This window comes from Zalophus californianus, chromosome 14 (genome assembly GCF_009762305.2).
Source record: "Zalophus californianus isolate mZalCal1 chromosome 14, mZalCal1.pri.v2, whole genome shotgun sequence".
NCBI lineage: Eukaryota > Metazoa > Chordata > Mammalia > Carnivora > Otariidae > Zalophus > Zalophus californianus.
Window position 1 is genome coordinate 15,495,278 of NC_045608.1, and position 17,559 is coordinate 15,512,836.

A 17,559-nucleotide genomic window follows, 5' to 3' on the forward strand; every position below is an offset into this window, starting at 1 on the left:
TGTGGTTGAAGGCAGTCTAGTATTTGGGAAGCACTTAGAACAGGGTCCAGCGTACAGCAAGCCTTACGTAATTGAGAACTCAAAATTGAGTATATAAAAGTGTCAGTCTGCTAAATGTTTAAGGATGATCACCTCATGTGGTCCTCATGGACACAGCCACGAGGTAGCTACTATTATGTCCATTTTACAGGTGGGAAGACTGACGGGCTCACAGATGCCCAGGGAATAACGTTACTGCTCCCAGAGGACGCTGAAGGCAAGCTCCCAGGTCTGGTTGTAAGCGGGGGGAATTGCAGCCCAAGGCCACCTGCCTTCAAATCCACTGGGCTCCCATCCCTCTTCTCTCCTTCGGCAGGTCCCCAAGGTGGGGGGGCAGGACGCAGCAGGCTCAGGGGAAGGTATTACTGGGGTGACCCAGAGCCCTGGCAGGCGGAGGGTTATTAATAGCCTAGCCGGTCTTTGCACCGGGCTTGGGGAGGCTGGCGGGCGGGGGAGGGAGCGGCGGGAGGGGGCGGAGCTGAGCCCAGCCCGGGAGGAGAGTGTCCGGACTGGCTGGCTGGACTTGGCCGCCAAGGCCCCTCCCCGGCCCCTGGGAGCCCAGCTGTTCCCTCAGCGGATTCTCAGGGACTGGTTCATCACCTCCGAATACTCCTGTGACAGGAGGCACTGGCAAAGCCCGCCCCCAGCCCCAAGCAGCAATAAATAGAAGGCTCTCAGCCCAGGAGAAGCAAGGAGAAGTTTCTAGGCCCGCGTCCCTGGGTTTATTAAGCTCCTGACGCTCCTCCATGAGACATCTCAGCGGCTCTGGCTGAGAGTCTGGACAGCCTGGGAGGACAGTGACTGGCTGATCTGCGGTGAGGCAGTGCGGAGAGGGGCCCTCTGGAATTCCGCTGGGCCGGCTGGTGGTCGCCTTTGGAGTGTCTTTGGGGGCTGGGACCCCAGCCAGGTACCCCCTCTGTCCTTGGCAGTGGATGGTTCAGCGTTTTCTGAAGCTGAAGAATAAGCTCCGAGGGCCAGCCCCCCCCCCCCACATCACCTTGCTGTGTGACCTTGGGCAGGTGGCTCCCTCTCTCTGAGCCTCCTTTGCCCCTCCAGCTCAGCAGCCATGGCTGATGGTCAGATGCCCTTCTCCTGCCACTACCCAAGCCGCCTGCGCCGGGACCCCTTCCGGGACTCGTCCCTCCCCTCACGCCTGCTGGATGATGACTTTGGCATGGACCCGTTCCCCGACGACCTGACGGCCTCATGGCGCAACTGGGCCCTGCCTCGATTCTCCCCGGGGTGGCCTGGCACCCTGAGGTCAGGCATGGTGCCTCGGGGGCCGACAGCTGCAGCCAGGTTTGGGGTACCTGGGGAGGGCATGAGTCCCCCACCCTTCCCCGGGGAGCCCTGGAAAGTGTGCGTCAACGTGCACAGCTTTAAGCCAGAGGAGCTGCTGGTGAAGACAAAGGACGGATACGTGGAGGTGTCTGGTGAGTGAGGGGCAGGAGTGAGAGAGAACCCAGGAGAGGGTTGTAGGCTTCAGCCCCGGGAATAGTCAGGAGAACGTCGCTTCCCTTAGACGGTGAGCTGTGACAGCAGCGAGTGACACAGGTGACTTCAGGGCTCAGGAATGCAGCCTAGAGAGCCCACAGAAGTTATCTTTCTGGAAAAGTGCTCCTGTCCTGGCTTCCAGGGGACACCTCAACCCGACCCAGCTGGGGGGCCCTTTGGGGGCTGTATCAGTCAGAGTAGAGGATGGGAAATGGAAACCACGGCACATGATTTGACAGAAAAAAATTTTGTGTAAAGAATAAGTTCGGCAGACATAGAAGAAATACAAAGACAAGAGAAGGGACTCTCGGCGCCCCAGGGGCACAGTGCAGTCTAGAAGCGTGTGCCATGACAGAGCTAATAATCAGCACAGGTTTCAAGAAGAACACCTCCCCTTGTCCCAGATAAGGAACTGAGGCATGATAGTCACTATAACGATTCTAATTGGTGACCTTGACTGAGCGCTTACTCTCTGCTGGGCACCACACTACACGCTTTACCAGTAGTATCTCAGTTAAAACAACTAGAACAGGTGGGGCCTGTTTGTCTCCTCTTTTTACAGATGAGGAAACAGAGGCACAGAAAGCTTAAAGTGACTTGCCCACGGCTGCCTGGATTCAAACCCAGGCTGTCTTGGGAGCTGGGAGGCCAGAAGCGATTTGAAGGTTTATTGAGCATCTACTGGGTACCAAGAACTGGGCTAAGACTCTTATATTCCTTCTACCAGATAATCCTCACTCACTCCAGCCCTGGGAAGCGGGGCCGTCTACTCCCATTTTACAGCTGAGGAGGTTGAGGCCCAAGCGGGACTTGTCCAAGGTCACGCCATGAGTCAGCAGCCAGCAGGAAGAGTCTGAGCCTGCCCAGGACTCCAGGCCCAGGGCTTGCGCCACCTCCCAGCCTGGGAGAAAGGAAGAGGAGACAGGAGGCTCAGTCCCCATTAAGCAGGGCAGCAGGCGAACGGCTTCCTCTGTCTTCCGTCCCAATTAAGGCTGCATTAAAAGGAGTGTTTTTCTGGCAGGCTCCCAGCCAGAAAATCAGTAAAAGCCATTGCAAAGCCGGGCTGGGCAGAAACAAGCCCGGCAGGGCAGGGCGGCATGTAGGGGGAGTTTCAAAGCCTCGCAGGGCAGAATTATAAACATCAGAGGCTCTGGGGGGCCGGGAGGGGTGGGCCACAAGTCATGTTGGGGCCATGGAGGTGTTCAGCCGGGCCTTCCTGGGTTGGCTGCGGTTGAACCTGGTTCTGCCACAGACCAGCAGGGTGTGCAAATTGTTTATGTCCTCTGTGCGTTGTTTCCTTATCTGGAAATGGGGGTTCCAGTGGCTACGCAGCATGAGGATCGCTGTATTACATGGGCCGATGCGTGTCCAGCGCGGACCTGCTGCCTGGAACATGAGGAATCAGTATTCTTATGGCTGTGATGGTGCTGTGATTAAAATGCTGGGCACAGAGCAAGGGCCCAGGAGACCATAAATGGTAGGTGCTCTTTGAGACCTGGGGTCCAGTCCCGACCCTGCCAGATGGATAAGGACAAGAAAGCTTCCCACCGCTCGGAGCCTCAGTACCCTTATCGGCAGAACGGGTTGTGTAATAATATCGGCCCTGCAAGTCTGTAGGAAAGATTAAAAATACATGCAGACAATATATGATAATAAATGCAGAGAGTCTGTAAAATGGGGCGATTAACAATGTCTGTCCGGCACTCTGTGAATAAGGGGATTATTACCAACACCTCTCCCATCTTTGTTTTAATTGGGATTCCGGAATCTTCCACCCCAGGTTGGAGGGTTTCCCACGCCCTGTGGCCCCTCCGGGAGACCTCTGGAGAATGTTTCCTTCATTCTCCTTTCTAGGTGCTTCTTACTAACTGGGCTGTGGCAACTCCAGGCTGAGATCCCAGATAAGTACCTTACTAATCCAGAGGCTCTGCATGAGGCTTTGAGCAAGTCATGGAGCCTCAGTTTCCATATTTGTAAAATGGGGTTGTTGGGTGCTTAAGTAAGGCAGACAAAGCCTTTTAAAGTTGTAAAAATGCCTCCCAGGTGTGCACTTAGCAACCTCAGCTTGACAGAATCCAAATCCCCTGAGAGTATGTACAGAGACTTTCAGAAAATGGATTTAAGAAATCAGATTGATATTGGGGCTCCATTTAAAATCAGATCCAGGCTTTTCTCCTGTTATCACATAATGACAGACCTATTCTTCCTCAAGCACCTGGTGCAGGGCACTGTGCTCAATGCCTGTGTATGTTGGCTCCCTGGTTCCTCACATAGACTCTCAAGGAAATACGGGTAGGTTTGTGATACCCACTTTACAAGTGAGGAAGTTGAGGCTCAGAGAGAGTAACTCACCTGAGATCCGCTGTCCTCCATGGCACATGTCTGCAATTCAAAGCCAAGCCTGCTTAGATGGTTCCAAGTCAGGATGGCTGGATTTTCTTCTGATTATACGGCCTTGGGCAAATCCTGCCACCTCTTGGGCCTCAGTTTTACTTAGGAGGAGTTGAACTCAATCAGTATGTATTTGCCAAATGGTACGTTTTAAGATATCAGTAGGTATCTAAGAAATGCGGGATAGGTGGCCCAGATTTTTAAAGATGTGCCAGAGGAAACAAAATTATAAACAGGTCTCGTCACTGCAGGATTTATGAGAGCTTTGAATTTGCTTAGGTAGTTTGTGGATCTCTGGAGGCGGCAGCCCTGTCTTATCTGACCACATCTGAGTGTCTAGTTCCAGGGAAGTATTTGGAAAATGCTAGACTAGATGCTTTCCATGATGCCTTATCCACCCCTACTCCTACCCTGTGGCCACCAGCCAAGAAATGTTCTCCTCATGGGCCACAGGGCCAGGACCTGGCCAAGAAGGAACTGGAAAATCCAGAAGCCTTATTCCCACCCCTTCTCCTTAATCCCAGGGCCTCTGCCTCCCCTGGAAACAGCACCTTCTTTCTTTAGCTGGGCCAATGGCTTTCCCCGAAGTGCTGATGCCTGCTTCTTGGCACCTACATTTTTCTGAGGCATGTTGAAAAAATAGTAGCTGTGAGGGGGCCTCTGGCTTGCCCTGGCCTCCGGATGAGTTCTTTTTTTTTTTAAAAAAAGAAGCATAATTACTTTTTTTCTGTTTACAAAAATAAAATATTTCCACGGTAGAAAATGTAGATGGGAAAGCAAAATCAGAAATTAAAAACCATCATAATCCTTAAGCTGCCCTAATAAATAAATATTCAAATTATATTTAAATTAAGCTTCAACATGAACCTCCAGTAGCAACATCCATTTTCAACCAGGCTTCTCTTTATGGAAATCTTGGGGTTGCGCCTGCTCAGAGATCCTCCCCTCCCTAACCCCAACACCCTATTTTCAGGGTGTGGACAGGCAAGCTTAGCCTTTCAGGAGCAGTCCTTTCCCAGACATCAAAATAAACCACAAACCTTCGCCCTCACACAACATTTTTACAACTTACAAAGCAATCCTGTGACTCATCCTCATTTGCTCAGCAACCCAATAATTAGGAAGGTGTTGCCATCCCCATTTTAGAGAAGAGTAAACTGAGGCTCAGGGAAGAGTGGGGTTGTGCTAAGAAGTATTAGAGCAGGAACTGAAAGTCCAAAACCTACATCCCTTTGCTCCAGCATTTCCAAGCTGTGTGACCCTGGGCGTATCACGTAACCTCTCCGAACTTCCCTTCCCCATCTACAAAATTGTAATAATGAAAGTCCCCGTTTCTAAGGTTGTCGTGAATATTAAAGAAGTAGCTATAGCCAGGGGCTGGGAGGGTGGCTGACACCAAGTAAGCACTATGTAAGAGTCTGTTATTGCTATTCTTTTGATCATCATCACTGTTTATTATTCTCAGGACACCAAGTGTGCAAAAGGGCTGAGTCAGAGGCACTGGCCGGTCCCCAGGGGAAGCAGGCCTCCGGAGGCCTGGGCTCTGGGGAGGGTTTCAGGGAACAGACAGTGTTCCCCTGGCCACAGGCCTGGGTTAGGGATGGACAGTTGGTACTCGTGGACTTGGCAGGTCCAAATCTACTCTCCCAGCACCTTCAAAGCATAGCGTGTTCTGGGTAACCAGACACTCCCGTTTAAAAACTAATTCCTATCCGGTACCCCTTTCCGCCCCGCTTGTGAGTGAATAAACGGATGCAGCCTTTCCTAAGGGCCATTTAGCAATACAGATCAAGCCTCAGAAATCCTAGAACTTAGAATTTATCCCAAAGAAGTCATCAGGCTGGATGTGAAGATCCAGCTGTAAGGATGTTCGGTGCAATGTGGCGCAATGAGGTTCTTTCTAAGGTCACATACCTGTCTCAGTGCCCAAAAGCCAGGGAGTGGCTAAATGAACTTATGTTTCCCTACAGTGGAATGTTGTGCAACCATTAAAAAGTCACGTGGTGGAAGAATATTTGGTGTAACATGGAAAAATAATTATCATGTGTTAGCAAGAGATAGCAGTTTTGAGCGTAACATAAAATGTGATCCCATTTGCTAAAATACATGATATACATCTATACTATGTAACATTTATGCGTGCCTAAGTAACATAGAAAGAAAAGTCTGGAACTTACACAGAAATGTGGTTTCGTTGGGGGTTTTCAATCATTTATTTATTTTCTACATTTTGTAGGATACCCTTGTATTATCTTACAATCAAAACAAAGTCATTAATAAAGAAAGTATGAATAATAAAAAAAGCAATTAATAAGGTAATCACCTATAAGTTGTCAGTTTTTTAAAAACCGGGGCTGCAAAAAAAATCCCACAGGGTTGTTTACAGTCTGGATTCCAAAGCTTCTCAGAAGGGTGTCCCTGTGCACATGAGGGTTCTTGGCCGGGAAATGTGGCCCCACAGAGGAGGAACAAATAAAGATAGGACCTAGAAGGCTCCACTGGGCACTAATCTGGTTTGTGTAAAGAGAAATTAGAGAGGCGCCAGGGTGGCTCAGTCGTTAAGCATCTGCCTTCGGCTCAGGTCATGATCCCGGGGTCCTGGGATGGAGCCCCGCGGCAGGCTCCCTGCTCGGCAGGGAGTCTGCTTCTCCCTCTGCCCCTGCCCCCAGCTTGTGCTTACTCCATATCAAATAAATAAACAAAATCTTAAAAAAGAGACAGAGAGAGAAATTAGAGGCTTTCCCCATTAAAAAAAAAAAAAAAAGAGTGAAGAGTGGCCAGGAGGCTCAGAAGTTGTTATATAAATTGCAAGGTGATAGCCAGTTTGGGCTCAAACCTTCATGTAATCTTATGTTTTTCCTTCCTGAGGAAGAAGAACTGCCCTCCCCGGCTACCCTGTGGAAGGCGGGGCAGGTGGAATGTCAAATCTGTGATGTCTGATGTGTCATTTCTTAAGGAGACCTCCCCCGCTTTGGAGACTCTGGGTGTTTCTGTTTTGTTTTGTTTTTAAGCAGATTGAAGCATTATTTCCAGGCAATTCATCCGTTCTGGGTACAGATAATGTGGCTCAAAGAGCTGATTGCAAGCTGGAACAGGAAGAGGGGCGTGAGACCCCAGCACTTGGCGTAGATTCAGGGAGAGCTGGTTCAGAGCCCAGGCCTGCCGTGCACCTGCTGGGTGACTGTGGACCCATCACTGGGCCTCAGTTCCCGCTCGTCACCAAGGGGGAAGGAAGCCCACCTTCACAGCCAGGAAAGGCTCTGTGCGTTGTAAAGCCCACTGGGTGGCAAGCCAGCCCTCAGCATGTGACCCCACTTCTTTCCTACCACCCCTCCTGGGATGCTAGCCTCCAGGTTTGACTGGCTGGTTAGGGGGAAGGGCTGAGGTTGCTCAGACAACTGGTGTCTCCAGACTGGGCTCCGGAGCCAAAGGGTCGGGCAGGGACAGGGGCTGGGGCAGGATTCAAACCCAAGCCCAAGTCCTGACCGAAGTCCAGGGGCATAGATGCTTACGTGTGGCATTCCGCTCCCTTCTAGGCAAACATGAAGAGAAGCAGCAAGAAGGTGGCATCGTTTCCAAGAACTTCACAAAGAAAATCCAGTAAGTCACCTGGCGGTGTGGGTTCCGGGGTGGGGGCAGAGCAGCAGGTAGTGTCTGGGACCCGAGATCTGGTGTGACTCCCTCTTGGGCATCTCTCTTTCAAGACAAGCCCCAGGGCGGGGAATTGAACCCTCACCCCTCACACCTAAAGGGGAGAAGGTGTCACAGCAAACCTGTGATTCCGTGAAAATCGGGGCACTCTCCGACCCACGTGGTATGTCTGGGGAGGATCTCCATCACCATCAAGAGGGGCCCTCCCCTGATGCCCAAATGCCCAGTAGAATCTTGCGAACGTTGCTTGCTCTAAGTGTCCTACCACCACCGAGAGAGCATGCCGCCTTCCCTAGAGCATGAAGCTGGAAGGTGTCCCGACATTGCTGTTTCCTCCCGGGAGGGCTTTGGAGGCTGAGACTTTGGGACACGTGAAGGGCAGGTTTTGCTGAGGGGTGTGGGAAGGGCTGAGCCTGGGGGAGTCATGCCAGCACCAGGAAGACCACCAGGCCGGGCCAATGAATCAAAGCCAGCCGTAGGGAGGGAGCCTACGGTTCCAATGGGGGACACCTCTTCCCAGACACACCCTCTACCCAGCAGCACTCTGCCACGTACACTTCTGGCCCCAAAGTCTTGTCCCAGTCAGTGCATTTAATCTTTGCAGCGGGCACAAGAGACATTACCCTCCTTGTATGATGGGGAAACTTGAGTTCCCAGAGGTGAAGAGACCTGCCCAGAGTCCTTACGATTTGAATTTAGAACAGCCCCAAACCGATCCCTGAACCCTGAGTGCCGCGCTCATGCCTGGAGCAAGGGATGCCCTGTCCTCACCCGTAAAAGGGATCGGGTGGGTGTTGATTCCAGAGTCACCAACTGAAAATGAAATGGAATCATGGCACAGGCACCAGCGCACAGTAGGTCCCCAGAAGTGGCAGTTTGTTGTGACTATTATTGGTGGTGGTGCTGTGTCTTTACTCCACGCCTAGCCCTGGCAGAAAGGCCCCGGGGCTGGAAGAGAGTGTGCTGGCTGCATTCTGAGGCTTCTTTCAGCTTTGGGATTCGGCAAGCCTGTCTCTCCTGCCATGTGCTCAGTCCTGACCCGCCCAGTGCCTCTGGAGTTCTTAGAAGCCCATGGACGCTTCCTGATAAGGCAAATGGCTATTTTTCTTCACGCTCACTGGCTCGCCTGCCATTCCCCAAGACCCACACCTCTCCCTGGTATAGCAGCCACATGAAACGCTGCTCAGAGGGAGAGGGGAAAGGAAAGGGGCGGGGGGAGAGTGCAGGAGGAGCTGATGTTTCTTGGAAGAGACTCAAATAAGGTCTCAGGATGGAGTCACAGGCAGGGCAACGCTGGGGAAGGGACTGAGCTGGAAAGAAGTCAGGGGGCTAATCATCTTTATAAAACGTGGATTTCCCCATCTCCGAGGCCTCCGAGAAACAGCTTGCTGGGGTGACTTGACCAGACAGAAATGCCTAAAGCTGCTCAAGGCACAGCTGGGGTCCAGCAGCTGAGCAGAGCTACTTGTTACAATATTGGACTAGCCATTGTCCTGAGCCCCGCAAGTGCCCTCCCTAGCCAGCCTGGCCACCCTGACCCTATCCCCAGGACCCTCCGAGCTTCCCCACATCCCAGCAACAAGGGGCCCCCAGCATCCTCCTCCAACGCTATGGCACGTATGCATCCATTCTGGTGGGTCATTGTCCCGCTGGGCCAGTTGCTAAGTATTTTGAAACTCCTCTGGACGTAGGGAGCACTGGTTCCATGATAAAGAAAGTGGATAACTTAGAAGAGCTCCCTGAACTGTTCTGAGCTTCTGTTCCCAGATTCCCTCATGGACAGAGCTGTGATGGGGGATGAGAGGAAGCGCGTAAAGCATTTAGCATGGGGTCCAGACTCAGTGTTCAGTCCGTGGGGATTAATATTATTAAAAAACTCTGCAAGGCTGGAGTCACATGAGAGCAGCTGGGACCTCCTGGGACCCCCTGGCTCTGCCCAGACTCTAGACACCAAGGATGGCCCTGGCCCACTCTCAGGAGACTTCATTGCCTCTCCCAGGAAAAACTCCAGTCGTCAGAGGACAGGGAAGCTCCTTGAGATCCTTGGAGATTTCCTCCCAGGCAGGACGCTACAGCCTTTGCCACGGCTAGGAAATTCTTCCCAACACATCCATCCCCATGTGAAAGGGACCATTTTGACCGGGTGAGGGGGAGCAGGAGAGGTCTTGGAATTTGCCGATCGGGTTGGGGGGCAGGGCAAGACTGTACATGGGATCTTTCCACACCCAACTCGGGTGGGAGGACAGGAAGCAGGGGACTCAGGAAATCATCAACGCAAGATGCTCAGAGTCAAAGCCAGCTTTAGTTCCTTGCTCCCTCTCTTCCCAGATATCTGTTCTGCCATTATTGACATCTGCAGTGTGTCAACAGCCATGTGAAGAGGAGGTTAGGTTTAATATTACTTCACCTTTAAAAGAATCCTATGAAGTAGGCATTGTTAAGCCCATCTTCTGCACGAGAAATCTGAGGTTCAGAGGGATTTTGGAATCCCACAAAGGGCACACAGCTAGTAATGAGCCAGATCTGGGATTTGAACACAGGTCTCCCCACCTTCAAAGCCCATGGCCTTCCTTCCTGGTTAGGTGAGACCAGATTGCAGTCATTCACAGACCGTCAAATATTTTTGCCTTATGTGCTTACATGCCCATATTATTATTTGCTTAAGATTTCTTTTCTTTTTGATCAGGTCACTTTTGCAAAAGTTAAATTCCTACTAAAACGTTCACTGAAGAGGGCAATCCTAAAACAAATCAAGTGAAAGAAAAATGCGGTTGAATAGGTAGCACTGTCTGCCTAAGGGTCCAAGCCTTAGATCAGCTCTCTCTTTGTTAAAAACAAAATAGCAAGGGATAGAGGTTAAAGGTGTTAAAGTCATGTTAACACTTAGCTGAGACCTTCCTTTGGATGCAAATGGAAGGATTGAAAGAGGATAGAAGAGGAATAGTTTTCCTACAGCCAGTGACTACAGTAACAACGGAGAGGCTACCACTTACTGAGCACTTACTGTATGCCAGGCACTTGGGTAAGCCTTTTGCTTTCATTATCCCGTGTAATTCTCGCACTACCTTAAGAGGTAGAAACCAACCGTTAACCCACTTTTCCTATAAGGAGGTGGGTTCAGAGAGGCTAGCTCACTAGCCTGAGGTCACACAGTCAGGAAGAATCAGAATTCGAACTCAGGTCTGCCAGCCTGCAAAAGCCATGCTCTGGATTGCGGCGGCCCTGCCCCATTGCATCAGGTGTGCTATGGGTTAGCATGCAAATAGTTAAACAGAGTTGGCCCATCCCCAGTAGTGGGAGGGAGGTCCAGACTTTTGGCCTCCTCTGTGCTTCGGAAGTTTGACTTGGCCTCTGCCCAAGTTCCCTCTTTCTCTTCCCTACTTCCCAGCAGGTCCCTTGTTAATCTCTGTGGCTCTAATTTAGCAGGTGTCTCCTGGGTAGATGAGGCTCATGTGGTTACATGTTGCTACTCACAGCAAAAACTCCCCACCCCCTTCAGGAAGGATCCTGCCCTGGCCCGGAATGGGTCGGCCTCCTTGCCTGGTTCTTTCATCAAAACCTCTGCATTTCTAACAAGCAGGGCCATCCTGGACCAGTGGAAAGATCTATGCTGATCAACCCTCCTGGCTTCCTTTTTTTTTTCAAAAGTCTGGTGCCAGGGGAGGCAATAGAACATCATGATCAGCTGCTCTGGGTTTGGAGGCCAAGATTCCAATTCCATTCCCATCTGCTTCTTTCCAGCAGCGTGACCTTGGGCAAGTCACTTCATCTCTCTGGCCTCAATTTCCTTGTCTGTAAATGGGGACAGTAACAGAACTTGCCTGGTGGGATCATTGTCAACAACTAGAGGAGATGATACACAGGTGAACTACCTGGCACATGACTCAGAGGTCATAGTTTTCATAATCTTTATTAATAATGGCATCCCAATGAGGCCATGAACATGTTCTCACAATTCTGGTAATTAGTTGAAGGAACCATGTTCCAGATTGTCTCTTTCACCCAAAACAATCAAAAAATCATTTAAAAAAAATAGCTTCAGAAATGGAACCAGAGTTGGATTCAGAAATCCCTTTGAGGTTCTCACTCACTGAGCCTGCCACTTGATTTCCCCAAGTCTCTGCTAAATGTTCTGTGCAATGGGCATATTAATTCCTACCTATGAACCACTCGGGCTCTTTATAAAGTTCTAGCCAGGTCATTTCCTATAAATGTGTTTTGGGAACAAAGCAGTTATGACCTGTTAAGAGATACATCAGCTGTGACCCAAATCAAGGCTCATTCTAAGCATCAGGAGAATGTCGCCAGGTGGTCAGCCTGTTCCATCCTTAATTCACCAGTAACGCTTTCTGTAGGAAAGCACTTGCAGCAGGCATATGGCTAATGAAAGTGTGTTACCTGCTGCAAGTTAACACCTTACCTGCATTTTATTTTTTTTTCAGAGCAGATTTTTTATTGTTATGTTAATCACCATACATTACATCATTAGTTCTTGATGTAGTGTTCCATGATTCATTGTTTGTGCATAACACCCAGTGCTCCACGCAGAACGTGCCCTCTTTAATACCCATCACCAGGCTAACCCATCCCCCCACGCTCCTCCCCTCTAGAACCCTCAGTTTGTTTTTCAGAGTCCATCGTCTCTCATGGTTCGTCTTCCCCTCCGACTTACTCCCCTTCATTCTTCCCCTCCTGCTATCTTCTTCTTTTTCTTTTTTCTTTTTTTTTTTTTTAAAGATTTTATTTTGATATCTGACAGAGAGAGACACGGTGAGAGAGGGAACACAAGCAGGGGGAGTGGGAGAGGGAGAAGCAGGCTTCCGGCCAAGCAGGGAGCCTGATGTGGGGCTCGATCCCAGGACCCTGGGATCATGACCTGAGCCGAAGGCAGACGCTTAAGGACTGAGCCACCCTCTTTTTTCTTAACATATGTTGCATTATTTGTTTCGGAAGTACAGATCTGTGATTCAGCAGTCTTGCACAATTCACGGTGCTCACCATAGCACATACCCTCCCCAATGTCTATCACCCAGCCACCCCATCCCTCCCACCCCCCACCACTCCAGCAACGCTCAGTTTGTTTCCTGAGATTAAGAATTCCTCATATCAGTGAGGTCATATGATACATGTCTTTCTCTGATTGACTTATTTCACTCAGCATAACACCCTCCAGTTCCACCCATGTCATTGCAAATGGCAAGCTCTCATTCCTTTTGATGGCTGCATAATATTCCATTGTGTATATATGCCACATCTTCTTTATCCATTCATCTGTCGATGGGCATCTTGGCTCTTTCCACAGTTAGGCTATTGTGGACGTTGCTGCTATAAACATTGGGGTGCACGTACCCCTTCGGATCCCTACATTTGTATCTTTGTGGTAAATACCCAGTAGTGCAATTGCTGGATCATATCTTACCTGCATTTTATAACAGGATGGTAGTGGGGGCCATTTCTGCCACAGCAGCCAGTCCAATGTGGGCGGAGACCTCAACCAAAGGCCAAACATCTGGGCCACAGGGATCTTGTAAGTTAACTGTTGGAATACCATGTTACCATTTGCAAAGTGTGTTCAGACTCTGTCTGGCTTCAAATACTATACAAGTTTCATTGCTGTCTCCATTTGCAGATGAGGGCATAAACTCGGAGCAACTGAGTGACCTTCCCAAGATTGCCCAGCTAGAGAAGGCCAGAGCCGGGCTTCAAACCCAGCCTCTATGCCCTCAGAGCCTAAATTCGTATCAAAGCTATTTTCTTCCAGATGCACAAAAGTTTGTTTAAGCTATGTGAAACATAGTACCTGAATAATATCTTGTGCTTCCCCTAGGCTTCCCGCAGAGGTGGATCCTGTGACAGTCTTTGCCTCGCTTTCCCCAGAGGGTCTGCTGATCATCGAAGCTCCCCAGGTCCCCCCTTACTCACCATTTGGAGAGAGCAATTTCAGCAATGAGCTTCCCCAAGACAGCCAGGAAGTCACCTGTTCCTGAGACTCCAGTCTTGGCCCATCTTTTCCCCTCCCCAACCCCAGGGCTTCTCTGATTCCTGAGTACACGACTTTAGCTGAATTCATAGATTTAATGTGACTAAAATGTTGGGGGGGGCGGGGTGGCCTGACCACCGACTCCCTGGATAGGGTAGTATGCACAACAGATAGGAGGGGACATGACATTTCACACTGTATCTTCCCTTGCAGCGAATGCAAGGGTTGCCTCTCTCTGGAGACCTCCCGGTCACCCAGATTCCTGGTCTGGGTTCCCACTTTCCATGCCTGCCCCATGGTTTGGTGGGTGGAGCCCGTTAGCTCACGCTACTGTGTTTCCGCAGCGCTGGCCTGCAAAGAGGGGTAGCTAGCTCTTACCCCCATATGGGATTTATCCAACAGCCACGTGAAAACAGTGCCTTCTGCTCTTCACCCAAGCGTTTATATAGCATGTTGCCAAGTCTGCACTCCCTGAGGACCCTGGAAGCCCATTCATTCTCTGCCTAAAGTACCCCCCCCCCTTCTTGTGCCTCCTATGTCCAATTTGGGATTTTTACAGAGGGGGCTGTCTCCAAACAGCTCCACCAGGAACCAAGCAAAGGCCAGACAGACTGGTAGGTAGGCTAGTGGTGTTATGTATATGAGTGGGACTTGTGTGTCATTGTTATTTGAATTGTGCTGTTGTTTGGGGGGAAATAACGGTAAATAATAATAATAAAAGAGCTGATGTTCTTAGCCTTGTGTGCTTCTTTTGATGGGGAATGCTAAGTGCTATACCACTGAGAGAGTTGATACCAATTAAGAATGCTTGTAGCTACAAATAATGATACACAACAAATAGTGGCTTAAATGACATAAATATCTATTGTCTAACTTTACAAGAAGTTTAGAGATGAGCGATTTCAGAGTTTTTTTTTCAGTTTGTACGCCGCCAAGAGCCCAGAGATCTTTTTCCTCTGCCATCTCTGACAAGTATACAAGATCTGTCCTCATGTTTGCAACATGGCTGCAGCAGCTCCAATCATCTCATCTTCATATATGTACAGGAAGAGAAGGCAGGGGTAAAAAAAAGTCTTCTCATCTGGCTTTCTCTTTTATCAATGAGCAAAATCTTTTCCAGAAGCTCTTAGAAGACTTCCCTTTTATCTCATTGACCAAACTGGGCCACATGCTCTATCCCTGGAGCCAATCCCATTTAACCCCCACGATACCCTAAGAAGTAGACATTCATTTTACAGTGAAGGATTGATGCTAAGTGGCTTTGGTGAGTCACAGGATAACAGCAGAACTTGAACCTGGATGTTTGCTTTTGGAAGAGTTCATGAGGGGCTTCTGGGCTGCAAAGGCAAGGGCATCTCTAAACCCCCAAATTGACAGCAGAAGTCAGTGACTATTTCCTGAACACTTACTTGCTGGGTCCTGTGCTAGAAGCCAAGGATATAGTGAACAATGAGCCACCATTTCTGCCCATAGGAGCTCACAGACCCATAACAGGAACAGGCAGATAAAGGCAGGCCTGTCCCTCACTTACCTCCTTACACATACAAGACACCACGCTAGGGTTTCATGTGTCTGCTCAGTTCCATTGCTCAGCAATTCTCTGAGGTATGTTCAACTCTCACCTCCACTTTATAGATAAGGAAACTGAGGCACAGAAGGGTTAAGGGCACTGCCCCAAATCACACACCTGGTAAGCAAGGGGCCCAGGAAATCTGACTCCAGACTTTCTATGAAATAGGAACTTGTTCTGCTTTTCTCTCAACAAAGAAAACGTAAGCGTGGCATCAGTGAGTCCATTCACCTTGTGGGAAGAAAAGAGAGATGGTATTTCAAGTTGGGGCTTTGCAGAGGGGTGGGGGTAGGGATGATGGCTTATCAGAAAGGGGGGGCGCTCCTTTCAGACTTGAAGATGGACAGGGTTCTAACACTTGAGTAAGTGGGGGAGGGGTGGGGAGGGGCCTCACAGGCAGAAGAGAACACAGGAGCCCAGATGAAAGGTATGTCCCTTTTAAAATCCTTTCATGGTTCCCCACTGTTGGAAGGATTGAGTACAAGCTTCTTTGTGAGACTTGCAAGGCATTATGGGATCTGTCGTCAGGCTGTCTCTCTCCACCCTACCTTAACCCCCTACCTTCACCCTCCAGCCCCACCCAGCTTCCCTCTGTTCCTCCAAACAGACAAGTCCTCTCTTGCTACCAGAACTTTAGACACACTGTTCTCTCTCTCCACGATTACTCTCTGACCCTCCTCACTGGCTCATTGTTTCGTGTTCCAGCTCAGATTCCCAGCAGGGTGGCCAGCGCCCCCTCTCACTTACCTTGTCCCCAAGCGGTACACCATGTAACAGCCTGGGCATCTGTGCAGCAGAAGAAATCATAACAATCATAAAAACCCAACTGACCTTGACTGCCCTGCTTTCAAGGGCGAGAGGAGGAATTGTTCAAGTCAAGGGGGAAAATCCCTACCCATTTGATGTTTGTTCAACAAAATATTTATGGGGCATCCACCAGGTGTGACGCATTGTGCTGGGTGTTGGATCCCGTGTCTTTACACTGGGAGGGTCAGCTGAGAGAGAGAGAGGAAAACAAAGCTATGATTTCCATGTTTGCCATTTCTGGGCTTAGGAATGGTGAGCCCCCAAGTGGGGAGAGTGGCGAGCCCATCCTCTGCGTCTTCTGGGCTAAGTGCAATGTTTGGTACATCAAATAATAAATATGCATTGAATGAATGAATGGTGAGTGTGGGTCACCCTGGAAAATTAGGCCAAAGGCACAATTTCAAACCCCAGAAACCTGGCTCCTTTCGGTTCTGAGCGCTTCCAGCTTAAACACACAAAGCCTTGTCGTCAAAATAGGTGACTCGGCCCTTCGCAGATCTCCAACCAAATGAAAGAGTATTGCTTCTGAGGGCGCCTGGGTGGCTCAGTTGGTTAAGCAACTGCCTTCGGCTCAGGTCATGATCCTGGAGTCCCGGAATCGAGTCCCGCATCGGGCTCCCTGCTCAGCAGGGAGTCTGCTTCTCCCTCGGACCCTCCCCCCTCTCATGCTCTCTCTATCTCATTCTCTCTCTCTCAAATAAATAAATAAAATATTTTTTAAAAAAAGAGTATTGCTTCTGAGCCCTCACTTGCGTGATGATGCTGGGACACGGGGTGCCGGGGAACCTGCTTTCCCACCCCATTCCCTTGACCCAGCTCCCCAGAACATCTTATTCACAGCCCCCTCTGCCCCCTCCCAACTGCCTGCCAGCCAGTGGCTACCAATGGTGCTGTATGGAAATGCCTTGATTTGACCTTGAAGGGAAGAAACAAATTAACATGTCTCAAAATAAATTCCGGGAATCAGCGGCTGGCTTCTCCCTCCCCCCACCCCCCATCCAGGTGCCTCATGAGTTGTGCATCAAAATGTGAAAATCAATACTGTCTCTTAAATGAGCCAACACCTGGAACTGGCAGAGTGTGGGGCTGCTGCGAGGTCCCCCCGCACCCACTCTCCTTAACCCCGGGAGTTGTCAGAAGGGGTGGGAGGCTCCAGGCCGGCTGTAGGAGCTGCTGTCTGGCTGCTGAGGGCTGGCTGAGTCACCTCCGTCTGCAGCAGGGTCAATCCACCCGACCCCCAGCTCCGGGCTTCCCAGGTGCAAGCAGACATGAGCTACCTGGGAGGATCCTGAGGGAAAAGGAAGGGTGGCCATGTGCAACAGCATCACCGTGGCCATTCTCCAAGGATAAATGGGACATGCGGAGGGGGGAGACTGCAGGCCCAACCCCGCAGTCGAGCAATGCAAGGTATATTTACCGAGTGCCTTTCTTCAGGCTCGGCCCCAATTCAACTGTATGCTCAGGTACGTTGGTGCCAGGTGTCCAAATATTGAAATACTTCAGTATTTATCGCTTGATAAATATAACACCGCCTGAGCCTCCAAGGTGACCTATTGTCCTTGCCTGTATTAAGCGTGTTCTTTTTAGGCTGATGCTTTGATCACGTGGGGGCTTGCCGGCCCTGGAG

The 17,559-nt window shown here is 50.1% G+C and overlaps 1 protein-coding gene across 1 annotated transcript; it reads left to right on the forward strand.

Moving 5' to 3' along the window:
• Positions 1-583: 583 nt before the first annotated feature.
• On the forward strand, positions 584-14,290 carry HSPB8 (heat shock protein family B (small) member 8). Its single transcript, XM_027576430.2, has 3 exons — positions 584-1,472; positions 7,461-7,524; positions 13,403-14,290. Exons 1-3 carry the CDS (start codon positions 1,106-1,108, stop codon positions 13,560-13,562), a joined length of 591 nt encoding a protein of 196 aa, XP_027432231.1. The 5' UTR covers positions 584-1,105; the 3' UTR covers positions 13,563-14,290.
• Positions 14,291-17,559: the final 3,269 nt, after the last annotated feature.

Bases quoted from the DNA above. Each gene is read 5' to 3' on its own strand.
- HSPB8 (XM_027576430.2), top strand. From the start codon at position 1,106: ATGGCTGATGGTCAGATGCCCTTCTCCTGCCACTACCCAAGCCGCCTG. The intron at 1,473-7,460 runs GTGAGTGAGGGG...GCTCCCTTCTAG, and splicing joins CGGATACGTGGAGGTGTCTG to GCAAACATGAAGAGAAGCAG. The intron at 7,525-13,402 runs GTAAGTCACCTG...TGCTTCCCCTAG, and splicing joins AACTTCACAAAGAAAATCCA to GCTTCCCGCAGAGGTGGATC.